This window comes from Hermetia illucens, chromosome 3, assembly GCF_905115235.1.
Source record: "Hermetia illucens chromosome 3, iHerIll2.2.curated.20191125, whole genome shotgun sequence".
In the NCBI taxonomy this organism is placed as follows: domain Eukaryota; kingdom Metazoa; phylum Arthropoda; class Insecta; order Diptera; family Stratiomyidae; genus Hermetia; species Hermetia illucens.
The window spans coordinates 72,413,635-72,426,249 of NC_051851.1; the positions used below are offsets into that span (position 1 = coordinate 72,413,635).

Consider the following 12,615-nt stretch of genomic DNA (forward strand, 5'->3'; position numbering starts at 1 on the left):
TGGAAGGCTTGTGAATTTCTGCAGCTTCCACTGCATGTTGGTGGCACATTTCTCGAGAGCAGAGCCTGCCATAAGGTCAGTTGGGTTTCAACTGACTGACACCGCCACCCCCTCAGTTACTCGGAAGTTTCAAGCCTTCGTCAACAATTGGCAATTGGCACAGAACAATGAGGAACGAGGGCATTCGTCTCAGGAAATTGTGGGCGAAGTTGAAGCGCGCGTAAAGGAGGTTGACTCACTACATCCCACCATGGGGTAAATGGCAACCATATGGATGTTAATCGTCTTTTTCAAATATCAGGCCACAACATTGATAAATTTTCCACACGTGTGGGGAAATTAGTTTGTTAAGGTTAATAGTGTCTACTAATAATTACAGTTTAGTTTTCTCCGTATTACTTTTTGCAAAAGCTGAGTCTTGGTCAATCAAATCTAGTAGCAGTTTTCTCTTGCTTTTTCTTGGAAGGTGGGGCCGTCTTTGATGAAATTAATCAAATGTTTTTCTTTTCTTAAATCATAATAACAGTTTGCAATGACAATTCTACTTATTTTGCAACATTCACTGTACTTTCAGCATAATCCATAATTTTTTTTCTTTCTTTTCATTTCAGGAGTGGACTGTACGTAGCGAAGAACAAGGACTGCTTATCGAACGAATATTGGTACTTGTTCGTAATGTACTTCAGGTACCGGCCAATCCGGAATTCGAGTGTCGGGCCGATAACGATGCTAGCCTTCACGACCAAGTTATCTGGGCGCTGCAACAGTCAGGCATGCTCGATTTAGTGCTCTACATTCTCAGCTCAGCAGACGAAAATCAATACCATCTTCATGCACTTGAAATTGTTTGTCTGATGTTTCGAGAGCAGGTACGTGGTGTATCCTTGTATTTGCCCTGGGATACCTATTTCGGGGTAGTTGAAGTGTATTTTCAAATTTAAATAACATTGGCCAGGCTATTCGATCCACCTGAAAGGACCTTTTTTCGTGTAGCCCAACTTCACTGACATCATATCAGCTCACTCACTTGAATATTTTTTGACGGATCCAGGGAATTTTTCTGAATTCTTGAATACATTGAGAAGTCAGAAGTCCTTTCGTATTTCTTCTCATTTCTTGACTTCCCACTTCCTTTTCTAGTATCTTGAGTGGCGCGAAATGCATTCCTCTGCTTTCATTTCAATCATCCTTTTTCAGCATCCTTTACAAATCACCAGTTCCTCGTAGATCCCGTAATCCCTTGGCCTAGATTCCCTGGCGAGAATAAAAATGCATCCTTTTTAATGGAATGGCTTTGACTGACCTTACAACAAATTCAATTTATTCATGTGAAGCCTTTTTAGTTGTCTGGCTTTGAATAAATTTTCTCTTGTCTACTGAGCGTTATGGATGGTTACAGACGAGACCTGAGGGAGAAGACCCAACAATTTTCCAGGATAATGCAACACAATGCAGCCAAGTCCACGGGAGAAGAAGTAATATCTCAGCAGTACTTTCGCTTGTACAGTTTTTGTTGATGTTTCTATTTTATGTAAGTTAGTGGCTGCCGCTGGTAGCGCCTTGTTATTTTCGAAGCTGTTTGAAGTGCATGATTCCGGGTGCCGTTGTTCGCTGAGTACCGTGCAACAGTAGTTGCCCACCTCATCCATATTCATTTGTCAAATAGTCATTTCAACAGCGACAAGTTTCCCGGCATACATTAAATTGGAGAGGCGATGTCGATATAATTAGCTGGAACAACTTAAAAAGGAGACGGTTTCTTGTCGAGCTCATTAGGAACCTACTTTGTGATTCTTGGAAAATTGTTTTTATATTCTGGTCGATGTTTGCGAAGTACTTTCTGAGTCAGATCTGAAGTATAATGAAGGAGAACGACAAAGTTGTTCCAGGCCCGTTTGTCGCTAAAAATAGCATCACATATTTCGGAAGAAAACTTTTGACAATATATGTGGATCAGGACTCTCTTTCTGAAAAGAAAACCGCAAAATTTTCTTCTTATCCCGAATGTCATTTTATTTTAATTTGAAACTTTTTCTGCGCGATGTCATCTTCCCTGAAATATAATGTTGCTCTCCTCGTTAAAAAGGCCCTCTTCTGCTATTACATAACACAGCAAACTATTCCCTTTCTGGTTCACCCTTTCTATTTGCCTTCTCAAAAAGCATATTTTTTCCTGCGAATACTATATTTATCATCCCCACGCTACCCCATTAAATCCCTTTCGATTTATATTTCAGACTGCCGAGTCATTGGCGGATGCCTCGCTGCAACGTAGTGCGGCTGAAAAGCATCGAGACGAGGAGGAACTGATAGCTGTACGGAAACGTGAAAAGCAAAAACTGATAGCTCGCCCGCCGCCAGCTCGTCATTCACGTTTCGGTGGCACTTATGTATTGCAAAACGTGAAATCCGTATCGGATCGGGATGTTATCTGCCACCAATCCTTAGAACGTGCTGTATCTTTGGATTTTGATCGAGAGAAAACCAAGTTGAAAAGGTCACATCGTATTGTTAAGGAAGCCACTACAGCGGAGCGTCGAAGTGCATTTTCCGTAAGGTAGGTGATATCCTGCTAAGTACAGTCGTGGTTGTTGATGTGGTTGCATTGGGTACTGGTAATTGCACCTCAAACTATAAAAGTACGGAACGTTTCCAATGAACTAAGCTTTCGGCTTAAAAGTTAAAGTCTATACCTTTTTGGATTTTACATCGAATTTGGATTGCGAGGTTTCCGTTCCCCGAAATTCGGTCCAACATGCTGCTGACCGTATATCAAACCTACCCTGCAAAGGCCATCCAATCTTACTTGAAAACAAAGACGCCTAAGTGGAATCACGTCGGTAGCCACGACAGTATTGCAAGGGCAAACACTAAGCTTCTCGCAGACAGGATTAAAAATCGAGTTATTAACATTCTTCCATTACTTTACTTTGTCTTTCTTCCATGCCCTGCGTCATGATTATAGATTATGTTTGCGGGAATATTGCATTGAAGTTCTGCGGTCAGCATATAATACCCTCGTGCGTCAAGTTCGACGTGTCCTGGAGCGAGGCACCGGTGGATCTAGTGGAGCGCACGATGATTCATATCTGCTGTGGGCAATCCGATTTTTCCTCGAGTTCAATCGCCTAAGTGGAATGCAATTGGAATTGGTTAGGTAAGCAATTTTGATTCTATAAGTTCAGCGTATTCATTTCTAGGGAGTGGATTTATAAGTCTCATATCGTTTTACATTTTTCCCTCTTTTTCTCTGTAGTGAGTCCTTAAGCATTCAGTGTTTCCATTGGGTACTGACTCGCATTCAACATGATATGGATATGATTACGACGGATAAGAAGGAAGCTCAACTGTGGGGACGACGCCTGCACGTCGGAATTCAGGTAAGGAATTTAATTGTGCGTCGTATTTAAGCTGGGGACGAATGTTGGTTGTTGCTGACGACCATTACGGGTATCACATAAGCAAGCAATACAAATATAAAATAAATTGTTTGGAGTAATCGGAGAATTGGATCTCTTTCCTATGAAAGTCCTACGAGAAATTTACCAATTTTGGATTTTGAAGTGAAAGCCCTTGGTCTTCTCCCGCTTTCTTCTAATATGCTCATTTCAGGCAGCTTCGCGTGGCGAAAAATAAAAGAACCACGCTATTGAGGCGTATAGGATTGTCACAACTACATCCAAGAACAACTCAGGACCTATTGAAAAATAAATGGTAACATCCAGGGATAGTCTGTGTTGCTGAATGTCGCTTACCACCACTAGCGTTTTCATCCATCGCTTCTCGCAGGTTTAGAGAACTTAGTTCGACATCGATCGCTTATATGATCCAGTCTTTCGATATAAGCAGAATTCACTTGCTAATCGGGTGGAAGTTGCCTTCAATAATCCGACTAAGAATATTGAAAAGCATTGAAAATGCTGGGAATCATGGAAGCGAATCGATGAACGTAAGAATTGAAGACTGTTAATCACTTCAATTGGTGGCGAACTGTTTCCATACTGTGGGAAATTCCAGGAAGTTCATCGTAGTGCAAAAGAAAATTTATTATTGCATTGATCAGGGCAGTGGTTGCTGCAATGACGTCAGAACCGTATACCAAATCACAAAGGAGCTTGTGAGTGGTAGAAACTTGTGAGTTACGAATATGAACGGTGGACTCCTCATCCCCAATGATAAGCAATTGGAAAAAAGTGAGAGAAGCATTTTGCTGCGCTTCTTAATTCTATGACATTTGGTGAAGTTCCATCTCTTGTAGATGATGTGGCTAGTCACCGGAATATACGGAATGTTCTTTCAATGAGAAGTCAAATCATCTCGGTCATCAATGCACTAAAAGGTAATAAAGCCATTAGACTCCATGGTCTCTCCGCAAGGCTATTGAGAGCTGCCATTTTCACTTATACTTATAAGTCCTGGGAATCTAGAATATTTTCCAAAGATTGGAAGAAGGGAATCCTCGTTAAGATTACGAAAATGGTCATTCCTCTTGAGTGCGAGAATTAGGGGGCTATTTGCGCGCTTCCTGCCGTCGCAAAGATAACAGCTAATAATTCGCATAATTTATCCACTTACTGACAGAGCATACGCTAGGTGTTCGTGCGCCAAGCCAACTGCTGCGTGAAACGAAGCAGCTGGGTGGTGACGAAGTCAGCACCGAGTTGCTACCATCTTTGTGGCTGCAAAGGCTCCCGCAGAGCACACAGGCCATCCTGGCATGTGCAAATTCGGGGTCTCTGGATACGTTAGCCGTTACTGCGGACAAAAATCATGAGCTGCACGTGCGGCCCATGGTTGGTCAGGTGTCTCGCGATAACTGAAGCCAGGTGCAGCCGATGGTGACAGCATTAACAGCCACCATCACTGATTTGGTAGGGGCCTTCGGTACTTTGCGTTGCGGGAGTAGGACTAGATCAAGGTTTAGATCCGCCCCTCGAAATGGGTGGTCGGGTAGTAAGTCGTCGGGACCTTCGGCAAGCACCGAGGCATGCTGCTACCATCGTAGGTTCCCTGAAAAGGCTAAGAAATGTACCAACCTCTGCAATTTCTCATAAAAAAGGCAGATTTGCCGGGAGTTCTGGCGACTGCTACCCGAAATGCAGCACCATGTCGCCTCACAATCTACGGCCCCTTGAGCCGGAGCAACTACCTGGTTGATACACGCGCTGAAGTCTCAGTTCTTTCCGTATCCCGGCATCATAATTTAATACCGTAATCGTTGAAACTCGCGACAGTAAATTCTTCGTCGATCCGCACGTATGACCACAGGCAGGTAAACTTGCGTTTAGGACCTCGACTAGCGTTTTCTTGGCGCTTCATTATCGCGGACATCAACATATCCATATTAGGCGCGTATTTCCTGTGTTACTATGGAATGCTGGTGGATATACATAATGGATGTACATAATAGGTCCCTCATTGACCTGCATTCTTCTCATCGTTTTCGAAGACGTTGCCGGCGCACATATTTACGCACTTCTTCACAAATTCCCCGACATCACTATCGTTCGTAGTCTCTCTGAGCCCGTTAATCATGATGTTCAACCCCACATCAACACTACTGGTTTCTATCTAAGATGCGTCCATCACCACCGTAAAAGCTCGCATTTGCGCGGCAAGAGCTCGAAGAACTTCTTAAGCAGGGGTCACTTTATATGGTTCCTAAACCCTGGTTCCTGGGGAATGGAGACCTTGTGGCGACTACATATGTCTACCGATACCCTATTCCACTCATCCACGCTTTTACGCACTCTATCGCAAACTATTTTCTTGACTTTGGACTTCGTCAAGGCATACCATCAGATCCCTGTAGCGCCCGAAGACATTCCGAAAATGGCAATATGCACACCTTTCTTCGAGTTCACTGAGGTGACTTTTTGACTGTGCAACGGAGCGGAAACCTTTCAGAGATTCATTTGGTCTGTGCAGCGAAATCTCAATTTCTGTTTCGTATATTTTGATGATGTTCTGGACGCGTCTTCCTTTGAGTCCGAGCATTTAGAACAACTTGAGTGCATTTTTCAACGTCTCCTTGAGGCCGGTCTAGTTCTTAACGTTGAGCAATCGCAGGTAAGATGTCTGGATCGGAAACCAAAGACTCTCGCCTGATTGTTTGGTTCCCAGAGGCTCTCCAGGCATTTAAGACCACCAAGCAACAACTGGTGGATCAGCTATATGCAGCCGTATTCGTCGATGGCTCAGACGTTGCCGTAGGTGCTGCTCTTCAGCAGAAAGTGAATCAAATCTGGTAGCCGTTGAGCTTCTTCTCCAAACAGCTCAATCCCGCTCAACGGAACTATAGCACCTATGATCGTGAGTTACTCGCGGCGTACCTGGCAATTAAATACTTCCGGTATTCCCTTGAAGGCAGGCCTTTAATATTGTTCACGAATCATAAGCCACTCACTTTTGCTCTAAAACAAAAACCCGACAAAGCGGCCGCTCGCCAACTTCGGCACTTCAGCTTTATCAGCCAGTTCCCTCCTGACATTCAACAAATGTCTGGAAAAGATAACGTGGTTGCTGACACTTTTTCACGTGTTACAGAGGTCAAGATCCCCATTACCGTCGATATTCCGGCAATCGCCGAGGCGCAGATAGTCGACGTAGCTCGTCAGAACTTGAGGACCAACTCCAAATACACATTTAGGGAGTTTCTTATCTACGGCTCAATATCCAGTATATCTGCGAGACCTTAGACAAGGGATGAAGACTATATAGTACGGCTGAATTCCGAAAGAAAGTAGTTCACGCCGTTCATGATCTGGCGCATTCGGACAATGAATCGGTTGGCCACCGCGAAGTACTTCTGGATGTACAAGAATAAGGATATTAATTCTTAGGCCGGACAGTGCATGTGAGGAAAGGGGTAGGGATGTTCCCTTGGTCCACCAAGCGTTTCCATACAATCCATCTCGACATAATTGGCCCTTTGCGAGACTCGTACGGTTTCAGGTATTTCCTCAAAATCATCGATAGGTTCACCCGGTGGCCTGAGGCGATACCTCTGAAAGCCATTATTGCGCAATCTTGTGCTGTGGCCTTCTGTTGAGAATGGATTCCATGCTTTGGTGTGCCGGTTATTATAATCACCGACCAGGGAATGCACTTTGAGTCCTTCCTTTTCATACAGTCGGGCAAACTCGTCGACTCCAAACGCCATCGGACAATCGCGTACCACCTCCAATCTAATGGGATGCTTGAAAGTTGGCACAGGACGCTGAAGGTCGCTATAATGGCCCAAGACGACTCTCTTGGTCATAGGTTCTGCCATTCGTTGTACAGTCAATCGAGAAGAATTTACTGCAGGTCCCGCGGAGCTGGTATACGAGGAGAGCCTAAGATTCCCCAGCGGCCTGTTATCAGGTCTGGGCTCAACACTAGCGGTCTGTTGTGTCTGGCCAAGGACGTAATGCCAAAACTGATACGGCCAACTACCCGAAACTCTGGCTGATGTGCCCAGAGATCTCGAATCCTGTGCGCATGTTCTGATTAGAACGGATGCTCCTCGGAAGCCGCTGGAACCACCTTAAGAGAGCCTCTTGGAAGTCCTCGAGCGGTGCATCCGTTTTATCTTGCGGCAGCCGAGTTGAGGGAGCTGTGCTTCTAGTTCCTCGCTGAAACCCCAGCTGGGGGTGGAGTGTTGTGGCAAAGCGAGCAACCTGCGTGTCGGACGCATGCAAGTGTGAATCGTGGCAGCCATGATATCGCAAACCAATTTTTGACAGCGAAAATTGTTTTTCGGTGTCAGTTTGAGTATAGAAACGAGTCCGGGGAAAGAGGTGACTAGGCTATAAATGAATAAATATTTTAGTCAAATAAATATATATTAGATTATGTTATAATAATATTGCAATTTCAATTAACCATAACAGTAAAGTTGATAGCTGGCGTTCTATAAATATCAAAGGGACGAGCTCGCGCGGTGCCTCCACCGTATTCTCTAGACCTGGCCCCGGCGACTTTTTCCTGCTCTCAGACCTCAAAAGAATGCTCGCTGGAGAGAAATTTAAGGCCCATGAAGAGCTAATCGCTGAAACTGAGACCTATTTTGAGGCTAAAGACAAATCGTACTATCAAAATGGTATCGAAAAATTGTATGACCGTTATAATCGTTGTATCGCCCTTGAAGGCAACTGTATTGAATAATGAAATCAAATAATCTCCCTGCGGCAAGCGATGGAAAAACTGTTTGAATATGGACACTAGTTATACCATCTCTTCATCGACTTTAATGCCGCCTATGATAGCATAGCCAGGGAAAACTGTACACGGCCATGAGAGAATTCGGTATCCCGACGAAATTGATAAGACTGACTAGGCTAACCCTGACCAACGTGCGAGACTAGATAAAAGGAGCAGAATCACTCTCAATACCATTCAACACCAACAACGGCGTAAGACAAGGGGATGTCCTATCCTGCGTCTTCCTTAACCTGGCCCTGGAGAAAGTGATTCGTGATACCGAGGTAAATGCAAGAGGTACGATCCCCTTCAAGTCCACCCAACTACTGGCCTATGCTAACGATATCGAGAAGAACCACCTGAGACGTACAAACTGCCTTCATCCAGATCGAGGAGGCGGTGATTACCGCGAGATCTTGGGCTGCACATCAATGAAGGCAAGACAAAGTATATGGTGGCAACGTTAGCACCAAAAACCAACCATCAAACAACACCAAACCGCACTGGTCAAACGGGAAGAATAAAGATAGGAGACTACAACTTTGAGACCGTTGCTAATTTCTCCTATCTAGGGTCAAACATCATAACCGATAACAGCTACGATGATGAAATCCGCGCACGGTTGTTGTCAGCCAACAGAGTCTATTTCAGCTTACAAAAACTGTTCCGCTCGAAACGGCTCACCACAGGGTCAAAGCTCTTACTGTACAAGACAATGATCTTGCCAGTCCTCATGTATTCCTTGGAAACTTGGGTTCTTAGCAAGAAAAATTGTGAACTCTTGGCCGCGTTCGAGAGAAGAATCCTCCGAAGAATTTTTGGCCCCCTGCATGAGGATGGATGATTCCGTAGCCTTCATAACGACGAAATCTATAAGCGATACCATGACCGTCAGATTGTGTATAAAATCCGGTTCAATAGGTAACGGTGGGCGGGTCACTTAATCCGTATGGATGAGGATGATATAAGGGTAATATCTATGCTAGAAAAGAAGACGAGGCTGCCCCTACCTGAGATGGAGCGATGGCGTAGGTCAGGACACCAGGCAGCTTTGAGGGATGTCGAATTGGTGGACCTCGGCACAAAGCGGGATGTCTGGAGTTCCTTATTAAGGCACGCCTAGACCGGATACTGGTTGTTGCACCGTTGATGATGATAAAATCAAATTTTATAAAAGAAATCTTTTTTTTCCATGTTAGCCTATGAACTTCTCTGGTATTTTTGGAAAGAGAGGAGTAGAAACCATCAAGTACGGTTAATGAGGTAGAGTTTATCCTCAGAAAATGTTAATAAGTAATCCATGACAGATCAGTCCAATTTGAACCTAGACCTTGAAGCGTATTAAAGTACTGACTTTTTAAATCGTAACTGTACGTTAGGGGTGAAAAGGTTAAAATTTTTCTTCCTAGAAAAAAATCGCAAAACCTTTCACATCTAAAGTGCGAAAAATTCGGCTTTCAGTCTGTTAGTTTCGATCAGCAGTCAGGCCTATCATCATCATCAACGGCGCAACAACCGCTATTCGGTCTAGGCCTGCCTTAATTTGGAACTCCAGACATCCCGGTTTTGCGCCGAGGTCCACCAATTCGATGTCCCTAAAAGCTATCTGCGTCCTGGCCTACGCCATCGCTCCATCTTAGGGTCTGCCTCGTCTTCTTTTTCCATCATAGATATTGGCCTTATAGACTTTCCGGGTGGGATCATCCTCATCCATACGAATTAAGTGAGCCGCCCACCGTAACCTATTGAGCCGGATTTTATCCACAACCGAACGGTCATGATATCGCTCATAGATTTCGTCATTCTGTAGGCTACGGAATCGTCCATCCTCATGTAGGGGGCCAAAAATTCTTCGGAGGATTCTTCTCTCGAACGCTACCAAGAGTTCGCAATTCTTCTTGCTAACACCCAAATTTCCGAGGAATACATGAGGACTGGCAAGATCATAGTCTTGTACAGTAAGAGCTTTGACCCTATGGTGAGACGTTTCGAGCGGAACAGTTTTCGTAAGCTGAAATAGGCTCTGTTGGCTGACAACTGTGCGCGGATTTTATCGTCGTAACTGTTATCGTGTGATTTTCGACCGTAGATAATAGAATTTATCAACGGTCTCAAAGTTGTAGTCTCCTATCCTTATTCTTCCCGTTTGACCAGTGCGGTTTGATGTTGTTGGTTAGTTCGTCTTCGGTGCTGACGTTGCCATCATATATTGTGTCTTGCCTTCATTGATGTGCAGCCCAAGCTCTCGCGGTAATCACCGCCTGATCGATCTGGATGAAGGCAGTTTGTACGTCTCGGGTGGTTCTTAAAGAGGATCGTACCTTTTGCATTTACCTCAGCATGGAAGATCCCTTTCTCGAGGGCCAGGTTAAAGAGGACGCATGATAGGGTATCCCCTTGTCGTAGGCCGTTGTTGATGCGGAATGATCTTGAGAGTGATCTTGCTGCTTTTATCTGGCCTCGCACATTGGTCAGGGTCAGCCTAGTCAGTCTTATTAATTTCGTCGGGATACCGAATTCTCTCATGGCCGTGTACAGTTTTACCCTGGCTATGCTATCATAGGCGGCTTTAAAGTCGATGAACAGATGGTGCAACTGTTGTCCATATTCCTACAGTTTTTCCATCACTTACTGCAGAGAGAAAATCTGATCTGTTGCTGATTTGCCTGGAGTGAAGCCTCTTTGGTATGGGCCAATGATGTTCTGGTCGTATGGGGCTATCCGGCCTAGAAAGATAGTGGAGAATATCTTATAGATGGTACTCAGCAACGTGATACCTTTATAATTGCTGCTCTGTGTGATATCTCCCTTTTTATGTATGAGACAAATAATGGCTCGTTGCCAATCGCCAGGCATTGATTCGCTGTCCCATACCTTGAGCACAAGTTGATGAACCACTTGGTGTAACTGGTCGCCTCCATATTTAACCAATTTGGCTGTAATTTCATCGGCTCCTGGCGACTTATGATTTTTTCGCCGATGAATTGCACGGACTGTTTCTCCTAAACTTGGTGATGGCAGTATTTGTCCGCCGTCTTCAGTTGGCGGGACCTCCAACTCGCCGATGTTCTGTTTGTTCAGTAGTTCATCAAAGTACTCAACCCATCGCTCCAATATGCCCATTCTGTCGGAAATCAGATTTCCCTCTTTGTCTCGGCAGGATGAGCATCGAGGTGTATAAGGCTTCATCCTGCTAACTTGTTGGTAAAACTTCCGCGCTTGGTGCGGTTGCTCCCTGTATTTTTCTAGTTCACAGACTTGTTGGTTCTCCAAGGCTTCCTTCCATCTGTGAAGTCACTTCTCCGCTCGACGGAGTTCGTGCCCGCGTTCTTTGAGAATGCAACATTACTCGGTATGCGGCATTCTTCTGTTCCGTTGCTAGCTTACATTCATCGTCAAACCAGCCCTTCCGACTCCTTTTGCGGCTGGGGCCAAGTATCTTTGTGGCCGTATCAATGATAACTTTCTTCAGGTGATTGTGAAGATCATTTGTTGATGCTTCATCTCCAGGTTCTCTGTTGACTGCGGCTATTACGGCGTCCATTTTCCTCTTATAGGTGTCGCGGAGGGCTGTGTTGTAGATGGCTTCAGCGTGAACTCTCACCTGATTGTCAGAGGGGATTTTGGGTGGTGTTGTTATTCGAGCTCGGAGCACCATACCAACGAGATATTGATCCGAGTCTATATTGGCCCCCCCCATATGTTCTGACATTCATCAAGGCTGAGAGGTGGCGGCGTTCAATCAACACGTGGTCAATTTGGTTGAAAGTAGTCCCGTCTGGAGAGGCCCATGTATGTTTGTGGACCGCTTTCCGCGCAAACCGGGTACTTCCAACAACCATCTCGTGTGCCGCTGCTAATTGGATAATCCGCAGTCCGTTATTATTTGTATTTTCGTGTAAGCTATGGGAGCCAACGTGTCGCCTGAATACGGGCTTCTTCCCTACTTGGCTGTTAAAATTCCCAAGTATGATTTTGATATCATATCTGGGACAGGCTTCGAGGGTTCGTTCTACTGCCTCGTAGAAGGTGTCCTTCTCCGACTCTGCAGTCTCCTCTGTAGGGGCGTGAACGTTAATGAGAGCTATATTTCTAAACTTGCCTCGCAATCGCAGAGTGCATAGCCTTTCGCTTATGTTTTCAAAGCCGATAACAACATGTTTCATTTTTTGGCTGACTAAGAAACCTACTCCGAGCACATGGTTTACTGGATGACCGCTATAATATATGGTGTAGGGGCTCTTCTCTGGGAAACCGGTCCCTGTCCGTCGCATCTCTTGTAACGCTGTTATATCAGCCCTATATTGGGACAGGGTATCGGCTAGCTGCTCATCAGCTTTATCTCTGTACAGGGAGCGCACGTTCCATGAGAAAATGCGCAAATCGTTATTCCGTTGTCGTTGCCGGGTTCGTCGTTGTGTAATCCGTCCA

General features: G+C 44.9%; 1 protein-coding gene across 1 annotated transcript in view; it reads left to right on the forward strand.

Moving 5' to 3' along the window:
- LOC119651054 (protein timeless homolog) overlaps positions 1-12,615 on the forward strand; it is a 543,993-nt gene that overhangs the window by 38,178 nt on the left and 493,200 nt on the right. Inside the window, exons 3-6 of the mRNA XM_038054383.1 lie at positions 612-869; positions 2,238-2,557; positions 2,966-3,157; positions 3,257-3,380. Of these exons, the coding sequence (XP_037910311.1) occupies positions 612-869; positions 2,238-2,557; positions 2,966-3,157; positions 3,257-3,380 (894 nt within the window). The remainder of the gene's footprint in view (positions 1-611; positions 870-2,237; positions 2,558-2,965; positions 3,158-3,256; positions 3,381-12,615) is intronic.